Consider the following 18,991-nt stretch of genomic DNA (forward strand, 5'->3'; position numbering starts at 1 on the left):
TCATCCTATTAGAACCCATATTCCGTTGAAATCAGATAATATCTGCACGAATGGAACTATGGGCCCAAATCACATTGAGATTTGTCCAAAACTGGCATTAACAATTTGAATGCAGTTAAATCGTAATATGGACATTTTTTATTATTGTCATATCTCCCCAGTAAACGATCGTGGACGGACAAACTAACCCTTATTTGAAAGCTCTTTAGATGTACTTTCTGATAAGGATATCCTCAGCTGCACCTTTTTGCCCCTAAGAAAGATATTACAGTAAAACCTCCATGAGTCGATATTGAAGGGACCATCGACTCAAGGAAATATCGAGTAGAGGAACAAAAAACCTTTGGGAAGCTTTTTGGGGGGACCATCATAGTAACCCAGAAATTATTTTTCAGTATGGAAAAAAATACCTCCATGAGTCGATATCGAGTCAAGGAACATCGACTCATGGAGGTTCGACTGTAATCCCTAAAAGTGGATGAAAAAAATCATAAATTAATCTATAACTCGTCTCATTTAATTCCCACAGCTTTGATGTCTTTGGCAAAGTTGCGTATTTTATTAATACATACAACTTTGTAGAACATTGTATGGGTCTAAAAATTCAACAAATGTATGTTTTACTTAAAAAACGTGTTTTTGGGGGGCTAACTGTCAAACACAGGCCTCTATCTCCATTGAGCTTGATTGACCGCCCGTGGATGCTACTCCAGTATCGCCAGACCAGCTACACTCACACAAGGACCAATGAGATAACTGCCGGGGACTAGCAGGCATCTTCAGTGTGTGAGCGTTGGTGATCTTCTATTTTTAGGCGACAATGGCGCCTGCCACGTCAGGTTGCATGTCAATGTGGGGAAGGGGTAAGGAAGTGATGATTGCAATCGTTTGTATCCACATCTGGCCGAATATACCTCTGCGCCAGCACAAACTCATGCGGATGTTGGAGTGTTGGTGGGAATTGGTTGGCAGATGGTTCACACATTGGTGTGTGGATACCAGGGGAAGGTGATAGAATTGTGTGTTTTTATTATTTTGAAGATGTGCGGCACAGTTCGCTTGATTGCATAACTTGTAGGCGATTTCTAATAGGATTGTGACACTGTGCTTGAAAGTTTTGGGAAGGAAGGGAAACGGCTTTTTCAACCCGTTTCTGTTCTAGCGACGGCTATGAACATGTTTATATACATGAGTTGTATATGTAGAGAGCAGAGAGAAAGTATATAGAAAGATACAAAGTAGGAGGAAAGGGACGGGCCAGGGATTGAACCCAGGACCTTCTGCATATAAATCAGAAGCGGTACCCAAGTAACAATTATACTTTTGTGGCAATCCTGAAGTAATTTCTAAGATTGAATAATAAAACTTAGCTATAAAGCTCTTTGTTCTGCAAATTCGAGATAAAATAGGTATAAACTATCCATAAGACTAATCTGGCCCACTCTTCAGGAGATCTTCAAGACTGGTTTTGAAGACTGCTTTGAAACTAGTTGTATTGATGTACTAACACTGATGATTGGTTATAAGAACTTCATAAAACTTTAACAAGAATAGCTTGAAGCATGTTGATCTTTTAGCTGTCTTTCTCAAAAATGCTAATAGTGCATGATAAATGAAATCGTTTACCTCAGCATTATGCAGATGCGAACTAGTTTTGTTTCATGGATGAAATGTCAATTGAACTGCGAATTAATTTTCATCAAATTGAAATGGCTAATGCATCAAAATTGCCTGACAGATCATTGATGACAGGGAATCAAAATTTTCCGTGCCATACCCACTTTGTCGTTGATATGCCACCCAAAACATACGAAAATAACGAAGCGCCTCAAAAATAATATCATTCATTAATATACGAAGACATAAATTTCCTGTAAAAACAAAAGGCTACGCCACTTTTTCAATTCTTTCTAAACATGGCTGCCGTTCCAGGCGAACAAAACTCATGCAGCCGCCATCAATTGTTATTACCTTTAATCCAAACCACCTCAAAACAATGATGGAACCAAGTCACCTTGCATGAAATCTACAGCATTTATTGAAGATTGTTTTTACTAGTGATGATCTTAAGGCAGATTTGTTCGTCTTAAATGAAACTTATTCGTTTTATTCAAGAGTAACAGCCTTCGACAATTGTTTGTTTACCTTTTTGGAGCTAGAAAGTTGTTTCTGTACATTTTGCTTCAGGAACTGCCAATTCTATTATAATTTCGTCTATTTAATAAGTGCATTTCTAAAACTTACTAGTACATATTACACTATTTAGCATACGCACGAGAAGAGTCACAGTAAGTACCCATTTTAGTTTCGATTCAAGCTGCTGTGGCCTGTGTGAGTAACTGGCTGAAGGTTGGACGACCTCAGCAAGCTACTCGCATTTTTGATTGGCTATAAAATGAATATTTCGTCGATATGATTACTTTTGAGCATCAAAACGGCAAAATTAACAGTGAGCAAAAATGTTTGAGTGTTTATATTTGCATAAAAAAGCCAATTTATTGCATAATTTATTAATTGAATTAATAAGATTTTATTACCCCGCTTAGTTCTTGTTCCAGACTAGTGGCTCTAGCTCAAGAATTGAAAGCTTTAAGAAGTTTTTAAAGGAGAATAACTCAGATGAATTGTACTTGAATAAACGAAGCATATACTTTTAATAAAGTTTGTTGATGTTATGTGTTAAAAATAACTTCAAATACGTCTTAAAACTCATAATAAGATCAAATGCCTTAGGGAATCAAGTTGTTTTATGCGGAGTTTTCAAAATTAACTTGAAGAAAACTTAAAAACCGCATACGAACGGAGATTATTTTCTCTTGATAAAAACAACCATAAATGTTTCATGAATTCTTCATGCTATGATAAAGCTTCCATAAAAATAAACAAATCTAAAAGGAATTTAAATTGTTACTTGGGTAGCCACTAGACCACCAAGCCCGTCTCAAACACAGGCCTCTATCTCCATTGGTGTAAAAAATACAACATTGACGTCTTTAAGAAAGTTGTTTGGAATTAAAAATGCTACAACTTTGCCGAAGACGTCAACCCTCTATCTCAACAAATTAAAAAAAATAATTTTCTATCTCACTTTTAGGGGGATTGATCCGAAAACTCTAACTGTAAGATGGCGCTGGTTATTCCCGTCTACTTTGTCGAAGACACCATTGCTCTATTTCCTCAATCCTACGAGCTATTAATTAAGAGCGTGAAAATGGGAAAATAAACCATTGTGCAGTAGTGCGAACCCTTTCGTAAGGAGTTTGTCAACGAGATCTCCTTTGAGGAGATCGGAGACGGTAGCAGGTAGCTGCGCACGTAATGCTAGCATGGAATGGGTTTCTCTGCAGCTTATTCCATCATTGAATTTGCGTCCTCAAAGTCTAATATCAGCAAGGACCTCAAACTGGCCCTTATTAGACTTCGTAAGTCAATGATGGCGACCAGGCATGACCACGATAAACTCGTGACAACTGCGGCAGCGGCAGAACCCGTGAAGATGAGGATTCAGAAGTCTACCCAGATGGAGGCCAAGCATTCGCAGAATCGTGTGAGGCAGCCGTTCCGGTAAGTCGGACCCCAGCGAGGCGCCCCAATAAGCTGGAGGGTGGGCCGGGAGGCCGGTCCGTCTCGTAACGAAGGAAACAGGGGGTTTGCGTCCACTAATAGGTCCTCAGCAACCACACGTTAGGGCGGGCCAGGGCTAGTACACCTTCTGGACCAAAGTAGAGCGGAAGAAGAAAAAAAGAAGAAAAACCACAGGACGTGCAGGAGCGTAGGGACACAAGGCAAAAGAATCGTAGGAGGACAGGTGCCAATCATGAGAAGGGTGACGCGCTCGTCATCAAGACTGAACAATCCAAGTACTCGGAAGTCATGAAGGCGATGAGAAGCGACGCCAAGCTCTTGGATCTGGGAGCTAACGTACGCAGTACTAGTGAAATGCTCCTTGAGCACAAACGCGACAAGAAGCGCAATGGCGCCGAATACCGAAGACTGAAGAAGGTGTCGAGCGAAGAGAGCGAAGGTGTCGAGCTGAGGGCTCTTACAGCGGCGGTGATTCTGACGGTGAAGAATCTGGACGAGATCACTAACGCGGAAAACTCGTCATGGCAGTGCGAGGTACAGGTTGCCACCGCAGTCATTTGGCTACGGAAGGGCCCGGCAGGAAAACAGGTAGCCTTGGCACAGCTTGTGGCGGACGCTAACAAGTCCGTTAAAGTGGGGAGGCTCAACGTGAGCTGGTCAGTATGCCAACTGATCTTGCACGAGCCACCGGAGGCATGCTCTTGGTTTCTGGATCCAGGACACAAGTCATGGGACTTCAAAGGCCCTGACAGGAGCAAGCTGTGTAGGCGATGTGGTGGTGAAGGCCACAAGGCACAAGGGTGCAGAAGTCCACCCATGTGCTTGATTTGTTCCGGGAAATCCGCGAACCCGGCCTTATGAAGAGCCACAGCTGACAAACCGCAGTGCAGGTAATGCAGCTGAACCTGAACCACGGTGACGCAGATCAGCAACTACTTTGTCAAGCAGTTTCTGCGGTAACGGCAATTGGGTCACGGATGGGTCCAGAAAAGTGCGGTTATATAGACGACGGGTAAGTATCCCGTCCAGGAGTTGCTGTGTACTACCTACGAGGGCTTCGTGGTCGCTAAAGTAAGCGCAAGCAGGGTCTTCTTTTGTAGCTGTTATGCGCCTCCGCGGTGGTCAATCGAGCAGTTTACACAGATTCTGGACTGTATGACAACCGTGACGACAAGGCGAAGGCCGTTGGTAATAGCAGGGCCGTGGAATGGAGAAGCCTTTTTTCTTTTTATTTGTGAATTTTAACTGTGGCTAATTCTTTACACGAATGGAGAAGCCGTTTTACGAGCCAGCGAAATCAGAGCCTGCTAAATAGCCCAAGTAACAATTTTGATTTTATCGAAGTTTTTAAGCGATCCAAAAACCCTAACCATAAAACCATTGATGCTGACTTGAAAGTCCTCTCGAACTCTTATATGCCTCCAATGGCCCAGGATCTGGCTAGTTTACCCAGTCTTATTATGATCTACAGGACTTTGTATGCCAACCGGCTTAGGATTTCGGGTTGTATCATAGTTTTATCTTATCCCCGATACAACTTTCTAAATAAAACGATCTTCTGACTTGTCAAATATTTGTTTTGATTATTTTTCACTATCAATGTTCGATCGTCAGAATAAATTATGCTTGGTTATTTATCCAGCCATCAATTGGAAAGATGCCGATCTGGAATTCTATTTAATACGTGTTAGGAGATATGCCATGGGAAATTTGTGGTGAATGTGACTGTGATAAAGACAAAAAATAAGGAGGAGGTATACGACTGGGAGGAAATGTTGAACTGTTGATGCTTTCTCAGTCTAAGAGCATTGAAACGGCTAGTTTGGCATAGCCCGACGTTTCGGTCCCGTCTTTAAAAATAAGTATACAGATGTTGGCTTTCGTGGTCTAGAGTCAATCTAAACGGCTAGTTTTGGATTACCCGACGTTTTGGCCGGCTTTATTTGGCGTTTATCAAGGGAAAAACTAAAAACATTGCACATTTAGTATACTTTAACATTGAACATCGATTACTTGTACCTACTCAGTCAACCGTTTTTTGTCTTATGGTTTAATGCCGCCATAGGGGGTGTGGGCTTCTTGTTTTCTGCCTGAGTGGACAAAACATATTACATGAAGGATTTGGGACATTAATTGGCTAGACTTACAATTACCATACGTACAGTGTATCAAACAATTGTCCGTACAGCAAGGTTTTGGTCAAAATAATTTTTCATTCAAATGTTTATAACTTTTTTATACGACAATCAAAAACGCTGAAATTTTGACGAATCATAAACCATATATTGAAGCTCCATTGGTGAAATTTTCAGCGAGATCGAATAAGTTTTCTGAAAGTTATAGAAGTTTTAGTAAAACTTATAAAATTTTTGAACACATTTTTAAAACATTATATCTCAATATGTACTCGATGAAACTTTTTCAATTTTTTTTTGTGTTACAGCTTATACCTAAGGCTTTCATATGCAGCTTATTCACTACAAAAACTATGAAAAATCTGTATATGTTCAGAGTATTATTTGGAAAATTATCATATTTTGATCAATAAAAGTGCCAAGTATTTTCAACTTTTTTAAACTCTCTTAATAAAATATGTTTATACAGGACCTACTAAACTACATATAAAGAGTAGGTCCTATGCATTTTTCGTTCAGTTAATGCACTTTTATTGGTGGAAAACGTTTGGCAGATTATATGTGCAAAATATGGTATTTTTTTAAATGTCGTCAACTACATAAGCACATTTTTCGTATTTTTTGTAGTGAATATAAAACCTCAAACGCAGCTGTATATGAAAGCCTTAGGTTTAGGCTGTAATACAAAAAAAGTGAAAAAGTTTCATCGAGTACATATTGAGATATAATGTTTTAAAAATGTGTTCAAAAATCTTATAAATTTTACTAAAAGTTCTATACCTTGCAGAAAAATTATTCGATCTCGCTTAAAATTTCACCAATGGACCATTAATATATGATTCATGATTGATCAAAATTTCAGCGTTTTTGATTGACGTATCAAAAAGTTATAAACATTTGAATGAAAAATTATTTTGTCCAAAAATTTGCTGTACGGACAATTGTTTGATACACTGTATAGTTTTTACAAATGTTTTGGACTGCACAGGCGAACACTACGGGGTCTTCAGTTAGCCTAGTGGTTAAGGTTATGGATCGCCAATCCGAAGACGGCAGGTTCGATTCCTGTTCTAGTCGGGAAAATTTTCTCGACTCCCTGGGCATAGTGTATCATTGTGCTTGCCTCACAATATACAAATTCATGCAATGGCAGGCAAAGAATGCCCTTCAATTAATAACTGTGGAAGTGCTCAAAGAACACTTAGTTGAATCGAGGCAGGCGAAGTCCCAGTGGGGGCGTAGAGCCACTGTTACCGGCAACACTGTTGACCGCGAAACGGCGGTGAAACCACCGTCCGTTCCCTCGCAACTGAGCGGTTGTCACCGGGCGGACTGACAGTTCGGGCAGCAGCAGACAGAACAGAGAAGAAAAACAGATTCATTCAGACTTCGCTTGTGCACAGTTAGTCAGCAGTTTGGCAGGCATTTAATATTGTATTTACTGGATTATTTCAATAGTTTGAAGTGAGTTTCTTGTTAACAATTAGTTTGAATTATTATACTAAAATTATTCTGTTATAGTGAATAAGATTACAGCAGTTTTTCGGACGTAGTCAGCACCGCACAGTGAATAATATTTCCAGTCAGTTGAGGTACGTTTGTGATAGAAATTAACTTTGATCAGACAGTGCGAAACAGTATATAACCTAAAATTAAACTATGTAAATTTCAATAGCTTATCTATCCACGTTTTCCCGATAACCGACATACCTGGGAAGCGACAGAAAAATACTGAAAATGTAAGTCTTTATTCAACATCTGTTAACTGACCACCGACTAAATAACATAAATATACAGCTTTGTAGCTGCTAAGTCTGCAACTAAAAGAACGGTGTTTGTTCTGACGATCGGGAACATTCTACAAAGATTTTCATCCGAAGTTGGATGATTGATTGTTGCCCATCGCTGGTCCCTGCCGAGGAGAACAACCGGGAAAACGTCCGCCGACTGAACGACCCACGATTGAAGACCATCATCATCGCGCCGCCGCCGCCGTCGTCGTCGTCGCTGGAGGTTTGATTGCAGTAAATCAAGTCAGTACACAGTTTCTTTTTTTTTGCTCCCATCTCGGATCCCGTACCACAGTAGTGGCCCGTGCAATTTGATAGTTAGTAAGCTTGCTTGGTAGACAGTGGAGCTAGGGCAATTTGATTTAATTATGCCGAAAAAGAGCAAGAATGTTACCAACACGGGGGGAATTGATAATCCATGCAAAAAATGCGAACAAATTGTGGGCGATGATAATTGGGTCTGTTGCGATATATGCGAATCGTGGGTACATTTTCAGTGCGCGGGTGTGAATCAGTCAATCGCGGATAAAAGTTGGAAGTGCGGTGACTGTCTAGCCGATTGGGACGGCACCGATGTTACATCGAAATCGGGAGTGTCGTTCAATGAATCTTCTGTGAGTAAGAGTAGTAGTCGTGCATCTCAACGGTTGCAGCTCAGCCTGCAGCACCTAGAGGACCAACGGAGGCTAAACAAGATGCGGGCGGAGGAAGAGCTGCAGATGAAGCAAAAAGAAGAAGAAGCTCGACTGCAGATGCAACAAAGGGAAGAAGAAGCTCGACTGAAGAGGCTGCAAATGGAAGAAGCAGCCAAACTGAAGCAACTGGATGAAGAGCAGGAGTATTTGAAGCAGAGGTACACTCTGCTGATGCAGATAGCGGACGAAAAGGATGCATCCAGTAAGCGGAGCGGAGTAAGCGGAAAAAGTCGACGAACCGGAGTAAGTGTGAAAAGTAAACGTGACCAGTTGGAGAAGTGGTTGAAGGGAGCTGTGGTGGACGAAGTTGGACAGTCGAAGCCATCGTCGTCTGGAGATCAAGCTGCCCTGCCGGTTCACACAGTTAGTGAATCAGTACAACCACCCGTTGGAATTGGAGAATCTCAATTACCAGCAGTTTCGTTGCCGAATAGTTCGTCACAGTTTTCTGTTCCGTCGAACGTGAATCCACTGTGTTCTGCTTCGGGAACCATTGGAAATGTTCCAACGCTGGCGAAATCCTATGAACAGCTATTATCTGGGCAAGGAGTTTCCATGGTGTCTTCTGTTCCGGCATCAGCAGCAGAACGTTTCGTTTCTTTAGTCCCGCAACGACCAGTAGCTTCGTCAGATATCAGCGCAATTCTTCCGAGATTGTTGGATATTCGAGTTGGAAACACCAATTCTGTAGCGGCGACATTACCCACAGTCACTTTCGCTGCACGGGATACAGTAGTGTCCTCAGCTCCATGTACAGCATCGCAATCCTGTGTTGGTTCCAGCGGCCTGATGTCAACAGTTTACGGAGGTCATCCGTACTACACGGCCGCTCCAATGGCGCATCTAGCACCAACGAATGCAGTAGCTTCTGGAGATTTCGTTCGAGTGAATTCATCGCAAAGCTGTTTCGGTAGTGTTCCACATCCAGGAGTTCCGCATAGTTCAGCAGTTCTCCACGGGAATGCACCCTTAGGTTATTCGTCGACTACTCCAGTAATGAATTCCTTTGGACCATCATCAGCTGGAGCCGGATTGCCGAATGCAACTCAATCGAGTCCTGCAGTGGGACCAACTAGTGCCCAACTTGCGGCGCGACAGGTAATGCCCCGTGAGTTGCCCAAGTTCAATGGCGATCCCCAGGAGTGGCCTATCTTCTACAGTTCCTTCAAGAATACTACGGAGGTATGCGGATATACCGATGCAGAGAATTTGGCCCGTCTACAGCGAAGTTTGGGAGGTTCTGCATTGGAAGCCGTACGAAGTCGCCTGCTGTTACCAGCGTCAGTTCCGTATGTGATGGAAACGCTCCACAAACTCTACGGGCGAGCGGAAATTCTGATCAGTTCGCTTCTGAAGAAAGTGAGGAACGTTCCAGCCCCAAAAGCGGAGAACCTGAGTTCGATTGTGGCTTATGGTTTGGCCATTCAGAACTTGGTCGACCACATCATCTTGGCCGATCAGCAAGCACATTTGGCGAACCCAATGCTGCTTCAGGAGTTGGTCGATAAGTTGCCCACATCTCTCAAGATGCAGTGGGGAACCTACAAGCAAGGCGTTGCATATGTCAACCTGGCGACCTTCAACGGTTTCATGGCAGGCCTTGTGAACTTGGCGTCGGAGCTCACTATCGACGTGGACTGCGCACAGAACCAGCATAAACAAGTTCGCGCGGAGAAGCCGAAGCCAAGGGAGAAGTTGTTCACTCACGCCAACGAATCGTCCGATGCAGCCAGGAAGGAAAAGGACACGTCGACAGGAAGGTCTGTGTCAAAAGCCTGCTCGTATTGCGGAAAGGACAATCATCAGATCCTGAACTGCTCCAGTTTCAAGTCTTTGGATATCGGAGCGAGGTGGAAAGCAATGCGTCAGAAGAACCTGTGTCGTCTGTGTTTAGTTCCTCACCGGAAATGGCCATGCCACTCGAAAAAGGAATGTGGCGTGGACGGCTGTCGTTTTCGTCATCACATGCTGCTGCACAGTAACCCGACAAGCCGAAGCCAATCCGCCGAGACAACGAAGCCAACCGAAGCGGTACAGCATAACTACCACCACACGAAGTCGTTTTCTCTCTTCCGTTATCTGCCAGTCACGATTTACGGAGACGGGAAACAGGTAGAAATCTACGCGTTTCTGGACGACGGATCATCGTCGACGTTACTGGAAGAGGCAGTTGCAGTTCAGTTGGGGATTGACGGAGAGCCGGAAAACCTTTGGTTAGGATGGACAGGGAAGATCGGCAGACAAGAGAAGAGCTCCAAAAGGGTCAACGTGGAGATTTCCGGAGCTGGGAAACAAAATACCTTCCAGTTGAGCAACGTACGGACGGTGCGTGAGCTAGGACTTCCCAGTCAAACGTTGAACTATTCCGATCTGTCAGGATCCTATCCACATCTACAAGGTCTTCCCGTCAGCAGTTATGTGAATGCGAAACCCAGAATGATCATCGGCATCGAACACGTGCATCTCCTCACCAGTCTGAAGCTTCGTGAAGGCGGAAGAAGTGATCCAGTCGCAACGAAAACTCGTCTCGGCTGGTGCGTCTACGGAAGAAATTCGGGAAGTGAAGGATCCGTGGAACAGCTGAACCTGCACGTCGGTCAGGAGATGAGTAATAGTGATCTGTACGACTCGATGAAGAAGTTTTTCGCCGTCGAAGAAGCTGTGGTCACGGAGCACCTTGAGTCCGACGAAGATCAGCGAGCGCGCAGCATTTTGGAGGCAACCATAGTCCGCCGAGGTTCTAGAATCGAGTCTGGTTTGCTGTGGCGAAAGGACAATATCCACTTTCCCGAGAGCTACAAGATGGCGATGAACAGACTCGTTGGATTGGAGAAGCGTCTGTCCAGAGATTCAGAACTTCGACAAAGAGTGAACGAGCAGATCAACAGCTTCGAGCAAAAGCAGTACATCAGTAAAGCATCACAGGAAGAAGTTAGCAGCCTGGATCCTCGACGTGTCTGGTATTTGCCGCTGGGAGTAGTGATCAATCCCAAGAAGCCAGGCAAGATTCGGATGGTTTGGGATGCGGCCGCGAAAGCTTATGGAGTCTGCTTCAACGATATGCTGCTGAAGGGTCCGGATCTTCTCGTACCGCTAGTAAACGTTTTATTGCGATTCAGACAGGGGAAAGTCGCCGTGTGCTCCGACATTCGGGAAATGTTCCTCCGAATCCTCATCCGTGATGAAGACAGATGGTCGCAGTGCTTTCTTTGGAGAAGTAGTCCGGAGGAAGAAGTACAAGTATACGTGATTAACGTGGCGATGTTCGGTGCAACCAGCTCGCCATGTACAGCGCAGTTTGTGAAGAACTGGAATGCTTCTGAATACAGCGAACAGTACCCCAGAGCAGTGGAAGCAGTGACCAAGAACCACTACGTGGATGACTTCCTCGACAGCGTCAACTCGGTGGAAGAAGCAGTACAGTTGGTACAGCAAGTGAAGGATATCCATGCAGCAGCCGGTTTCCAGTTTGGGAAGATACTGTCCAACGAGCAGGAAGTGCTAGACCGACTAGGAGAGACGAGTACAGCGATCAGTAAACCACTGCCAGTAGACAAAGACCGAACATACGAACGTGTTCTCGGCGTCACATGGATTCCGTCGGAAGATGCCTTCACATTCAATAGCCAGGGATTGGAGGAAGTTCTAGGTGCCGATTGGGCGATACCAACAAAGCGCCAGGTCCTGCGTATCGTGATGAAGCTCTACGATCCCTTAGGATTCATCGCACACTTCGTCGTCCAAGGGAAGATTCTGATGCAGGAGATTTGGCGGACAGGTACAAACTGGGACGAGCCTATTGCGGAGCAACCACGCGAACTTTGGACAAGGTGGATGGAGCAGTATCAGCAGATCAACGAAGTAAACGTTCCGCGCTGCTTCTTCAAAGATTTCAGCCCACAGCAAGTCAGCGATATTCAGATCCATGTGTTCACGGATGCGAGCGTGTCCGCCTGTGCGTGTGTGGCCTACCTTAGAATCACAATAGATGGAGAGAGTCAGTGTTCGCTGATCGCAGCAAAAACTAAAGTTGCGCCTCTTCGAGCACTTTCTATTCCACGTTTGGAATTACAGGCTGCCATGATGGGTTCCCGTTTACTACAGAACATCTGCTCGGCCCTAACCATCAACATTCACAGGCGTTTCCTGTGGTCAGATTCAGCAACAGTTCTTGCTTGGCTTCGCTCCGATAGTCGTCGGTATCATCAGTTCGTCTCGTTCCGTGTCGGCGAAATCCTGTCGCTGACTAGTGTGGATGAATGGCGCTACGTTCCTTCTCGCGAAAATGTTGCGGACGATGCCACGAAATGGAATAGAGGGCCTTCATTCGATCCGGATTGCCGTTGGTACCAGGGTCCAGCGTTCCTGCATGATCCGGAGAGTCAGTGGCCTGCGGAACAGCCAGGAAATACAGGGGAAGCAGACGCCGCGGCCGAGGAAATTCGCCTTGTAGCAGTACACCGTACACCAGAGGAAGTGGTAGACGTGCAACGTTTTTCCAACTGGACCAGACTACTACGAGCGACAGCATACGTCCACCGAGCTGTAGCAGCATGGAAACACCTGAAAAGCGGGACAAGGTCGCTCAAAATACTCAGCCAGAGTGAGTTCGCGAAAGCAGAGGAAACACTATGGCGGCAAGCACAAGCACAGGTGTATCCGGAAGAAATTCAGCTGTTGGGCGAAGGAAAATGTGTGGCGAAAGGCAGTTCAATACGTGCGCTGTCTCCATTTCTGGACAAAACAGGAGTTATACGCGTCGGTGGCAGAATTCAACAAGCTCCATCGATTGCATATGAAGCGAAGCATCCAGTCGTGTTACCGAGAAGCCATCGGATCACATATCTTGTTGTGCTTAGCGTCCACCAGCGATTCCTTCATGCGAACACCGAGACAGTGTGCAACGAGTTGAGACAACGTTTTCACATTCCGAGGATGCGAACAGTAGTGCGCAGCGTGTGTCGTAGCTGTCAGTACTGCAAAATCAAGAAAGCAGCTCCAGTTCCACCGATGATGGGACCGCTTCCGAAGGTTCGTCTGACTCCCTTCATTCGTCCATTTACGTACGTCGGCGTGGACTACCTGGGTCATTTCGAAGTGAAAGTCGGTCGCAGTATTGTGAAGCGGTGGATATGTTTGTTCACATGCCTCACAGTTCGAGCAGTTCATCTGGAGCTAGCACACAGTCTGTCAACGAAGTCTTGCATAATGGCGTTCAGGCGTTTCGTTAATCGGCGAGGAGCTCCGCTAGAAGTATTCTCGGACAACGGTACCAACTTTGTGGGAGCTAGTCGTCAGTTGACAGAAGAGATCCAGCGAACCAAGACCATTAACGAGGATTGTGCGGCTACGTTCACCAACGCCCGTACGCAGTGGCACTTCAACGTTCCTGCAGCCCCGCATATGGGAGGTCCGTGGGAGCGAATGGTAAAGTCCGTAAAAGTAGCAATGGCAGCAATATCCGACAGTCCGCATCATCCGAGTGACGAGGTGTTCGAAACCATAATGTTGGAAGCAGAGGGGATTGTTAACAGTCGTCCACTGACCTACGTTCCCTTAGAAGCAGCCGATCAAGAAGCGCTCACTCCGAACCACTTCTTGCTGTACAGTTCAAGCGGCATAAAGCAGCCTACAGTTGATCAGTCAGTCTGTCTTCGAGACAGCTGGTCAGTCGCTAGGAACATTGTGGACGAGTTCTGGCGCAGATGGGTGCTGAAATATCTGCCGATGCTAACAAGGAGGACGAAATGGTTTGAGAACGTGAAGCCGTTGGAGCCTGGTGACCTAGTCGTGATAGTAGATGAACAGACACGGAACAGTTGGGAAAGGGGACGGATTCTGGAGGTCTTTCCGGACAAAGCAGGTCAAGTTCGACGTGCAGTAGTACAGACAGCTCGAGGAGTCTTCGCCAGTGAAGCTGGCAGTCCTGGATGTTGGGAGAAACGACAAGAAGGCGGATGAAGTCGCACCGGAAACGGAAGTGGTTCACGGGGCGAGGAATGTTACCGGCAACACTGTTGACCGCGAAACGGCGGTGAAACCACCGTCCGTTCCCTCGCAACTGAGCGGTTGTCACCGGGCGGACTGACAGTTCGGGCAGCAGCAGACAGAACAGAGAAGAAAAACAGATTCATTCAGACTTCGCTTGTGCACAGTTAGTCAGCAGTTTGGCAGGCATTTAATATTGTATTTACTGGATTATTTCAATAGTTTGAAGTGAGTTTCTTGTTAACAATTAGTTTGAATTATTATACTAAAATTATTCTGTTATAGTGAATAAGATTACAGCAGTTTTTCGGACGTAGTCAGCATCGCACAGTGAATAATATTTCCAGTCAGTTGAGGTACGTTTGTGATAGAAATTAACTTTGATCAGACAGTGCGAAACAGTATATAACCTAAAATTAAACTATGTAAATTTCAATAGATTATCTATCCACGTTTTCCCGATAACCGACATACCTGGGAAGCGACAGAAAAATACTGAAAATGTAAGTCTTTATTCAACATCTGTTAACTGACCACCGACTAAATAACATAAATAAATTACAGCTTTGTAGCTGCTAAGTCTGCAACTAAAAGAACGGTGTTTGTTCTGACGATCGGGAACAGCCACAAAGAAGAGAAGAAGAAGGTGAACACTACATTACTTGATGGTACTCAACGGCTATTTTAAACATGGAGGGTTAGATTTAGAGCTATTGTTCGACATCTGTTAGATCTACTGTATCTACTGTGGTATATGGTCTATCGTTGCTGATTTGTCTTCCACGTGATTGGGTTGTCTTGACTGTGTGTAAAATACCAGCATACGTGATATTTAGCCCATCTACGTCTGTTCGGAAGTTTACCGTGTTGGAAGTGTTGTGTATGTGACACATTTCCAACATCGGTAAGGCAGAAGAACGGTCAGATCTGTCAACTATTTTTGTACCGTCTAGATTGAATGTGTGTTGACATTCGAGCATGTGTTGTATTAGTGCTGTTTTGGGCTGTGTATCGTGTTCTGTGGTATTGGAGTGTTTGTTTACATTGGATCTGTGTCCACTGATTCTCTTTTTGAGATGATTGGTCGTCATACCTATGTAAACTTTAATCACAATTGGTACATGGTACATATACTGTAAATGACGTTATGCTGTTCTAGGGATGTAACTGCATCTTTTACAGGCTTGAGACGTGTTTTTATGCTTTTTATGTTGTATATGGCTATTTTAACAGATGGATATTCTCTTTTTAGGATCTCTGATATGGAACGACTCAGTATTGGGATGTTTGGCATGGATTTGTAGACGGCTTCGTTTGGTAGCTGACTGTTTGGTGCTTGTAGAGTGTGCTGCGATACTGGGAGGATTGTTGTTGTTCCTGGATCTGCTTGCGAGGATTGTTGTGGTGGGTGGCTATGTTGTATGTTGTGATTGGAGGGAGTTGCCGTGATGAGCGCTGCTTGGTTGTTCCTGATGTGGCTTGTTAGTTTGTTGATTAATGCCGAAGGGTAGTTGTTCTGTCGTAGGATTTGGAAAATTTTGTGTTTGACTTGTTCCATTGACGACTTGATGGTTAGCTGTGTAGCTCGGTTTATGAGGTTTTTAGCTACGTTAAGCTTCATGTTTGTTGGATGGGAGGAAAGATAATTCAACAGACGTCCCGAAGAGATGGGCTTGGAATATCACTTCGTACTCACGATGTTCAATGTTAAAGTATGCTAAATGTGCAATGTTTTTAGTTTTTCCCTTGATAAAGGCCAAATAAAGCCGGCCGAAACGTCGGGTAATCCAAAACTAGCCGTTTAGATTGACCCTAGACCGAGAAAGCCAACATCTGTATACTAGTAGTATTCCGGTCGAAAATCACAACAAAAAATAAGTGCGCCACACAAACTGTGCATTAATTGGAAGTTAAATGCATTTGATTAACTCGGTGGAATTGGGTGCAAAAAAGGTGTTTTTTAACATAGCGGAGTTTCAAAGACATTATATATTTTTTATCAAAATAAAATGACGGAAACGTGTAGAATCGTTAAGTTTGATTTTAAGCTGTACGTGAAACCATAAAATTGAGTTGTAATTTTTCTGTATTTACATAAACTATCCCAGCTATGCGATATATTTTTCTGATAAAACTCTGTGTTCATGATGATTTCTCCAATAGGGCTAATCCTCCTGAGGTGGTCATAACTGAGCTCATGATAAAACTAACGGTTTTATCACACCATTTCTTGGTCTATGTTACGGCCATGAAATCTTTTGTTGGATTTAAGCATTGCCTCATTGCTTTTGTATATTTGTTTACATAAAAATCTCTCCGACAACAACCGCAAATACAAGTTTTATTGAAATGGTATATAATAACTGATGAACCAATTCATGACTACTTGCAAGTCTGAACAACTGAAGATGTTTATAGCAGAAGTTATATGATAGTTTTATTGAGTGCCAAAGGTGTAATAAAAAAAAACTACCACATAAGACTAATATAGAACAACTAGCTTTTTCGCATGCTCGTATAAAACCAGGATAAAACATGAATATACCTTCAAGGCATGCTGATTGTTACTTGGGAGAGGCACTGGCTATGCTAGATGTCAATCTGGCTAATGTCGGTACTAAGAGTACATACTTTTAGTCGGAACGGAGCGGAGTCGATTACTTTTTGTAGTCCTGGTCTAACAAGTAGTTCGAATTCGAAATGGAGGGTAGACATCAGTTACACTCACAGCAATCACCTGGCGGTTCGCTACAGTATCGACTACAACAACAGCATGCAGCGGGTAGAGGAAGAGGCTGCTAGGCTAGTTGGACGACGACGAGATATTTAGGAATGCGCTCCGCTGCGAGCGAATTCTACTCGGTTTAAGCGGTGGCGAGCTGGTAGCGATGCCTAGGCAAGTCAACTCTAGAAATGGGCGACCACCGGCGATTGAAGACCCGCGCCGTGCATGTCCAAGGACTAGGTGGCGGATGCAGCGAGCACGAACTGAAGAAAAGCGAAATGAACGCTGGGTTCCGGTTATTTTGACAGATGCATTTTCCCGAGATTCACAGTACGTTCTGTGGTTTGAAAAATCACCGAACTTTTTACCGTACGTTCAGCTGTTGAGATTACGGTAAAATTTTACCGTAATCCGTCATTTTTTCTAAGTGTGTGGTACTATTGCCAATGGCGGGGAAACCACCCGGAGACCCGTTGGCATATAGACCAATATGCTTGATCGACACGGCGGGGAAGGTGCTCGAAAAGATCATCTTCAATAGAATATTGAGTTACACTGAGGGTGTAAATGGTCTCTCGAGCAGCCAGTTCGACTTTCAGAAGGGGAGGTCGACCGTAGACGCTATCCTGTCGGTTACAAAAACCGAAAAGAAAGCGCTCCAGCGTAAGAGAAGGAGGATTCGCTACAGTGCAATGCAGTAATGACTCTGGATAGAAGGAACGCGTTCAATAGCGCTAGTAGGACAGCTGTTGCCGATGCGCTCCTACCTCTGGAGATACCCGAGTACCTGCCCAAAATTCTTGGAAGTTAATTCCAGAATCGAGTTCTAGTTTACGACACAGAGGTGGGACGGAAGCGCTTTCACAAAACTTCAGGAGTCCCGCAAGGTTCCATTCTGGGTCCGTGTGGTGTGAATATAGTTTAGTGTTATTCCCCTTGCGTGTCCTTCCCCTAGCACAAGCATCAGTGACAGTCAGCATCATGACGAGCTTGTCCGTGTGAAGCTGCCCAATTGCCCCAATTGCCCCATTGAGGAGAGGAGCTTTGGCGGAGCAAGTCGCCTTCATCGTGTGGTTCCGTTTTATGCCAAGTGATTATACTAGGTTACGCAATATTCACAGGGTCCAGTGTTTTGGAATGTCATGTACGACGAGAAATTGAGGTTAAAGTTTCCGGTAGAAATGGCAATCGTCCGAGGTCTACGGTGAATCGGTCGAAGAAGTGGAATTGACTGTTGCCCACTCGATCGCAAAGCTCCCAAGTCTTCATTACAATCCTTGGTGCAAAACTGGAGTCCTGTCAAATTTTCAGCCATTTCGGTGGTGATTTAATGGCCCAAAAGCAAAATACTACGCAGCATACTCATTTGGCTTGAGTACATTGGAAATCCTAAACGCATGCTGCTGAAGCTCTTGCCAACAGGATAATTCGTTCAATAACAAAAATACTAATCAGATTGTTTTCGTAATAAAGTTCATGTAGCAAAACAGTGCTTCAACACGACTTCCCAGTCATGAACGAGCAAGAGAAAAAAAATCGTAACTTCAACCAATCTGAACCGATCACCCTTACAGCCAGCAAGCAGCAGCTCTCCTTCAACTCCCAAGGTGTACCTACCTCCGTCCCCATCGTCACGTCGTACATATGAACCGACCAGGTATACCACCAAACCAACCTCCCAATCATCGCACCGCACGCGAACGGCTCCGATGGCTAGTCTTAATGGTGTTTCATAAAGTCTTCGCGCAGTTTGTTGATCAACATCTCCAGGACCGGTTTTGACCGTTTCTTCTGTTTTTCATCTCTTTCTCGATTCTCTCGGATCGTTTTTTTTTTTGCGCTGGTGAACTCTGTCGTAGACACCCAAAAAAGAAGTTGTGTTGTAAGAGTGATAGTTAGTTTTTGATGATAATTTGCCAAAAGCTTTAGAGGTTTTCGAGAAATTTCCTAGATTAAACATTTCTTCAAAATATTGGTCTGGGTCATTTAGGAATTATCCAAAAGTTTTTCATTACTTTTTACCTGTTACCCCAATAATTTTCATTTTAAAATCGGTTTAGCAAACGAACTGGC

The 18,991-nt window shown here is 44.2% G+C and overlaps 1 protein-coding gene across 1 annotated transcript; it reads left to right on the forward strand.

Annotated features, from left to right (window-relative positions):
* Nucleotides 1–3,882: 3,882 nt before the first annotated feature.
* LOC134290987 (uncharacterized) lies at nucleotides 3,883–14,166 on the forward strand. The gene is made up of 3 exons (XM_062858229.1): nucleotides 3,883–4,241; nucleotides 7,601–7,733; nucleotides 8,008–14,166. Exons 1-3 carry the CDS (start codon nucleotides 3,883–3,885, stop codon nucleotides 14,164–14,166), a joined length of 6,651 nt encoding a protein of 2,216 aa, XP_062714213.1.
* Nucleotides 14,167–18,991: the final 4,825 nt, after the last annotated feature.

Source organism: Aedes albopictus, chromosome 3, assembly GCF_035046485.1.
Source record: "Aedes albopictus strain Foshan chromosome 3, AalbF5, whole genome shotgun sequence".
In the NCBI taxonomy this organism is placed as follows: domain Eukaryota; kingdom Metazoa; phylum Arthropoda; class Insecta; order Diptera; family Culicidae; genus Aedes; species Aedes albopictus.

Bases quoted from the DNA above. Each gene is read 5' to 3' on its own strand.
- LOC134290987 (XM_062858229.1), top strand. From the start codon at position 3,883: ATGAGAAGCGACGCCAAGCTCTTGGATCTGGGAGCTAACGTACGCAGT. The intron at 4,242-7,600 runs GTCAGTATGCCA...TTTCATCCGAAG, and splicing joins GGGAGGCTCAACGTGAGCTG to TTGGATGATTGATTGTTGCC. The intron at 7,734-8,007 runs GTTTGATTGCAG...GTACATTTTCAG, and splicing joins CGTCGTCGTCGTCGCTGGAG to TGCGCGGGTGTGAATCAGTC.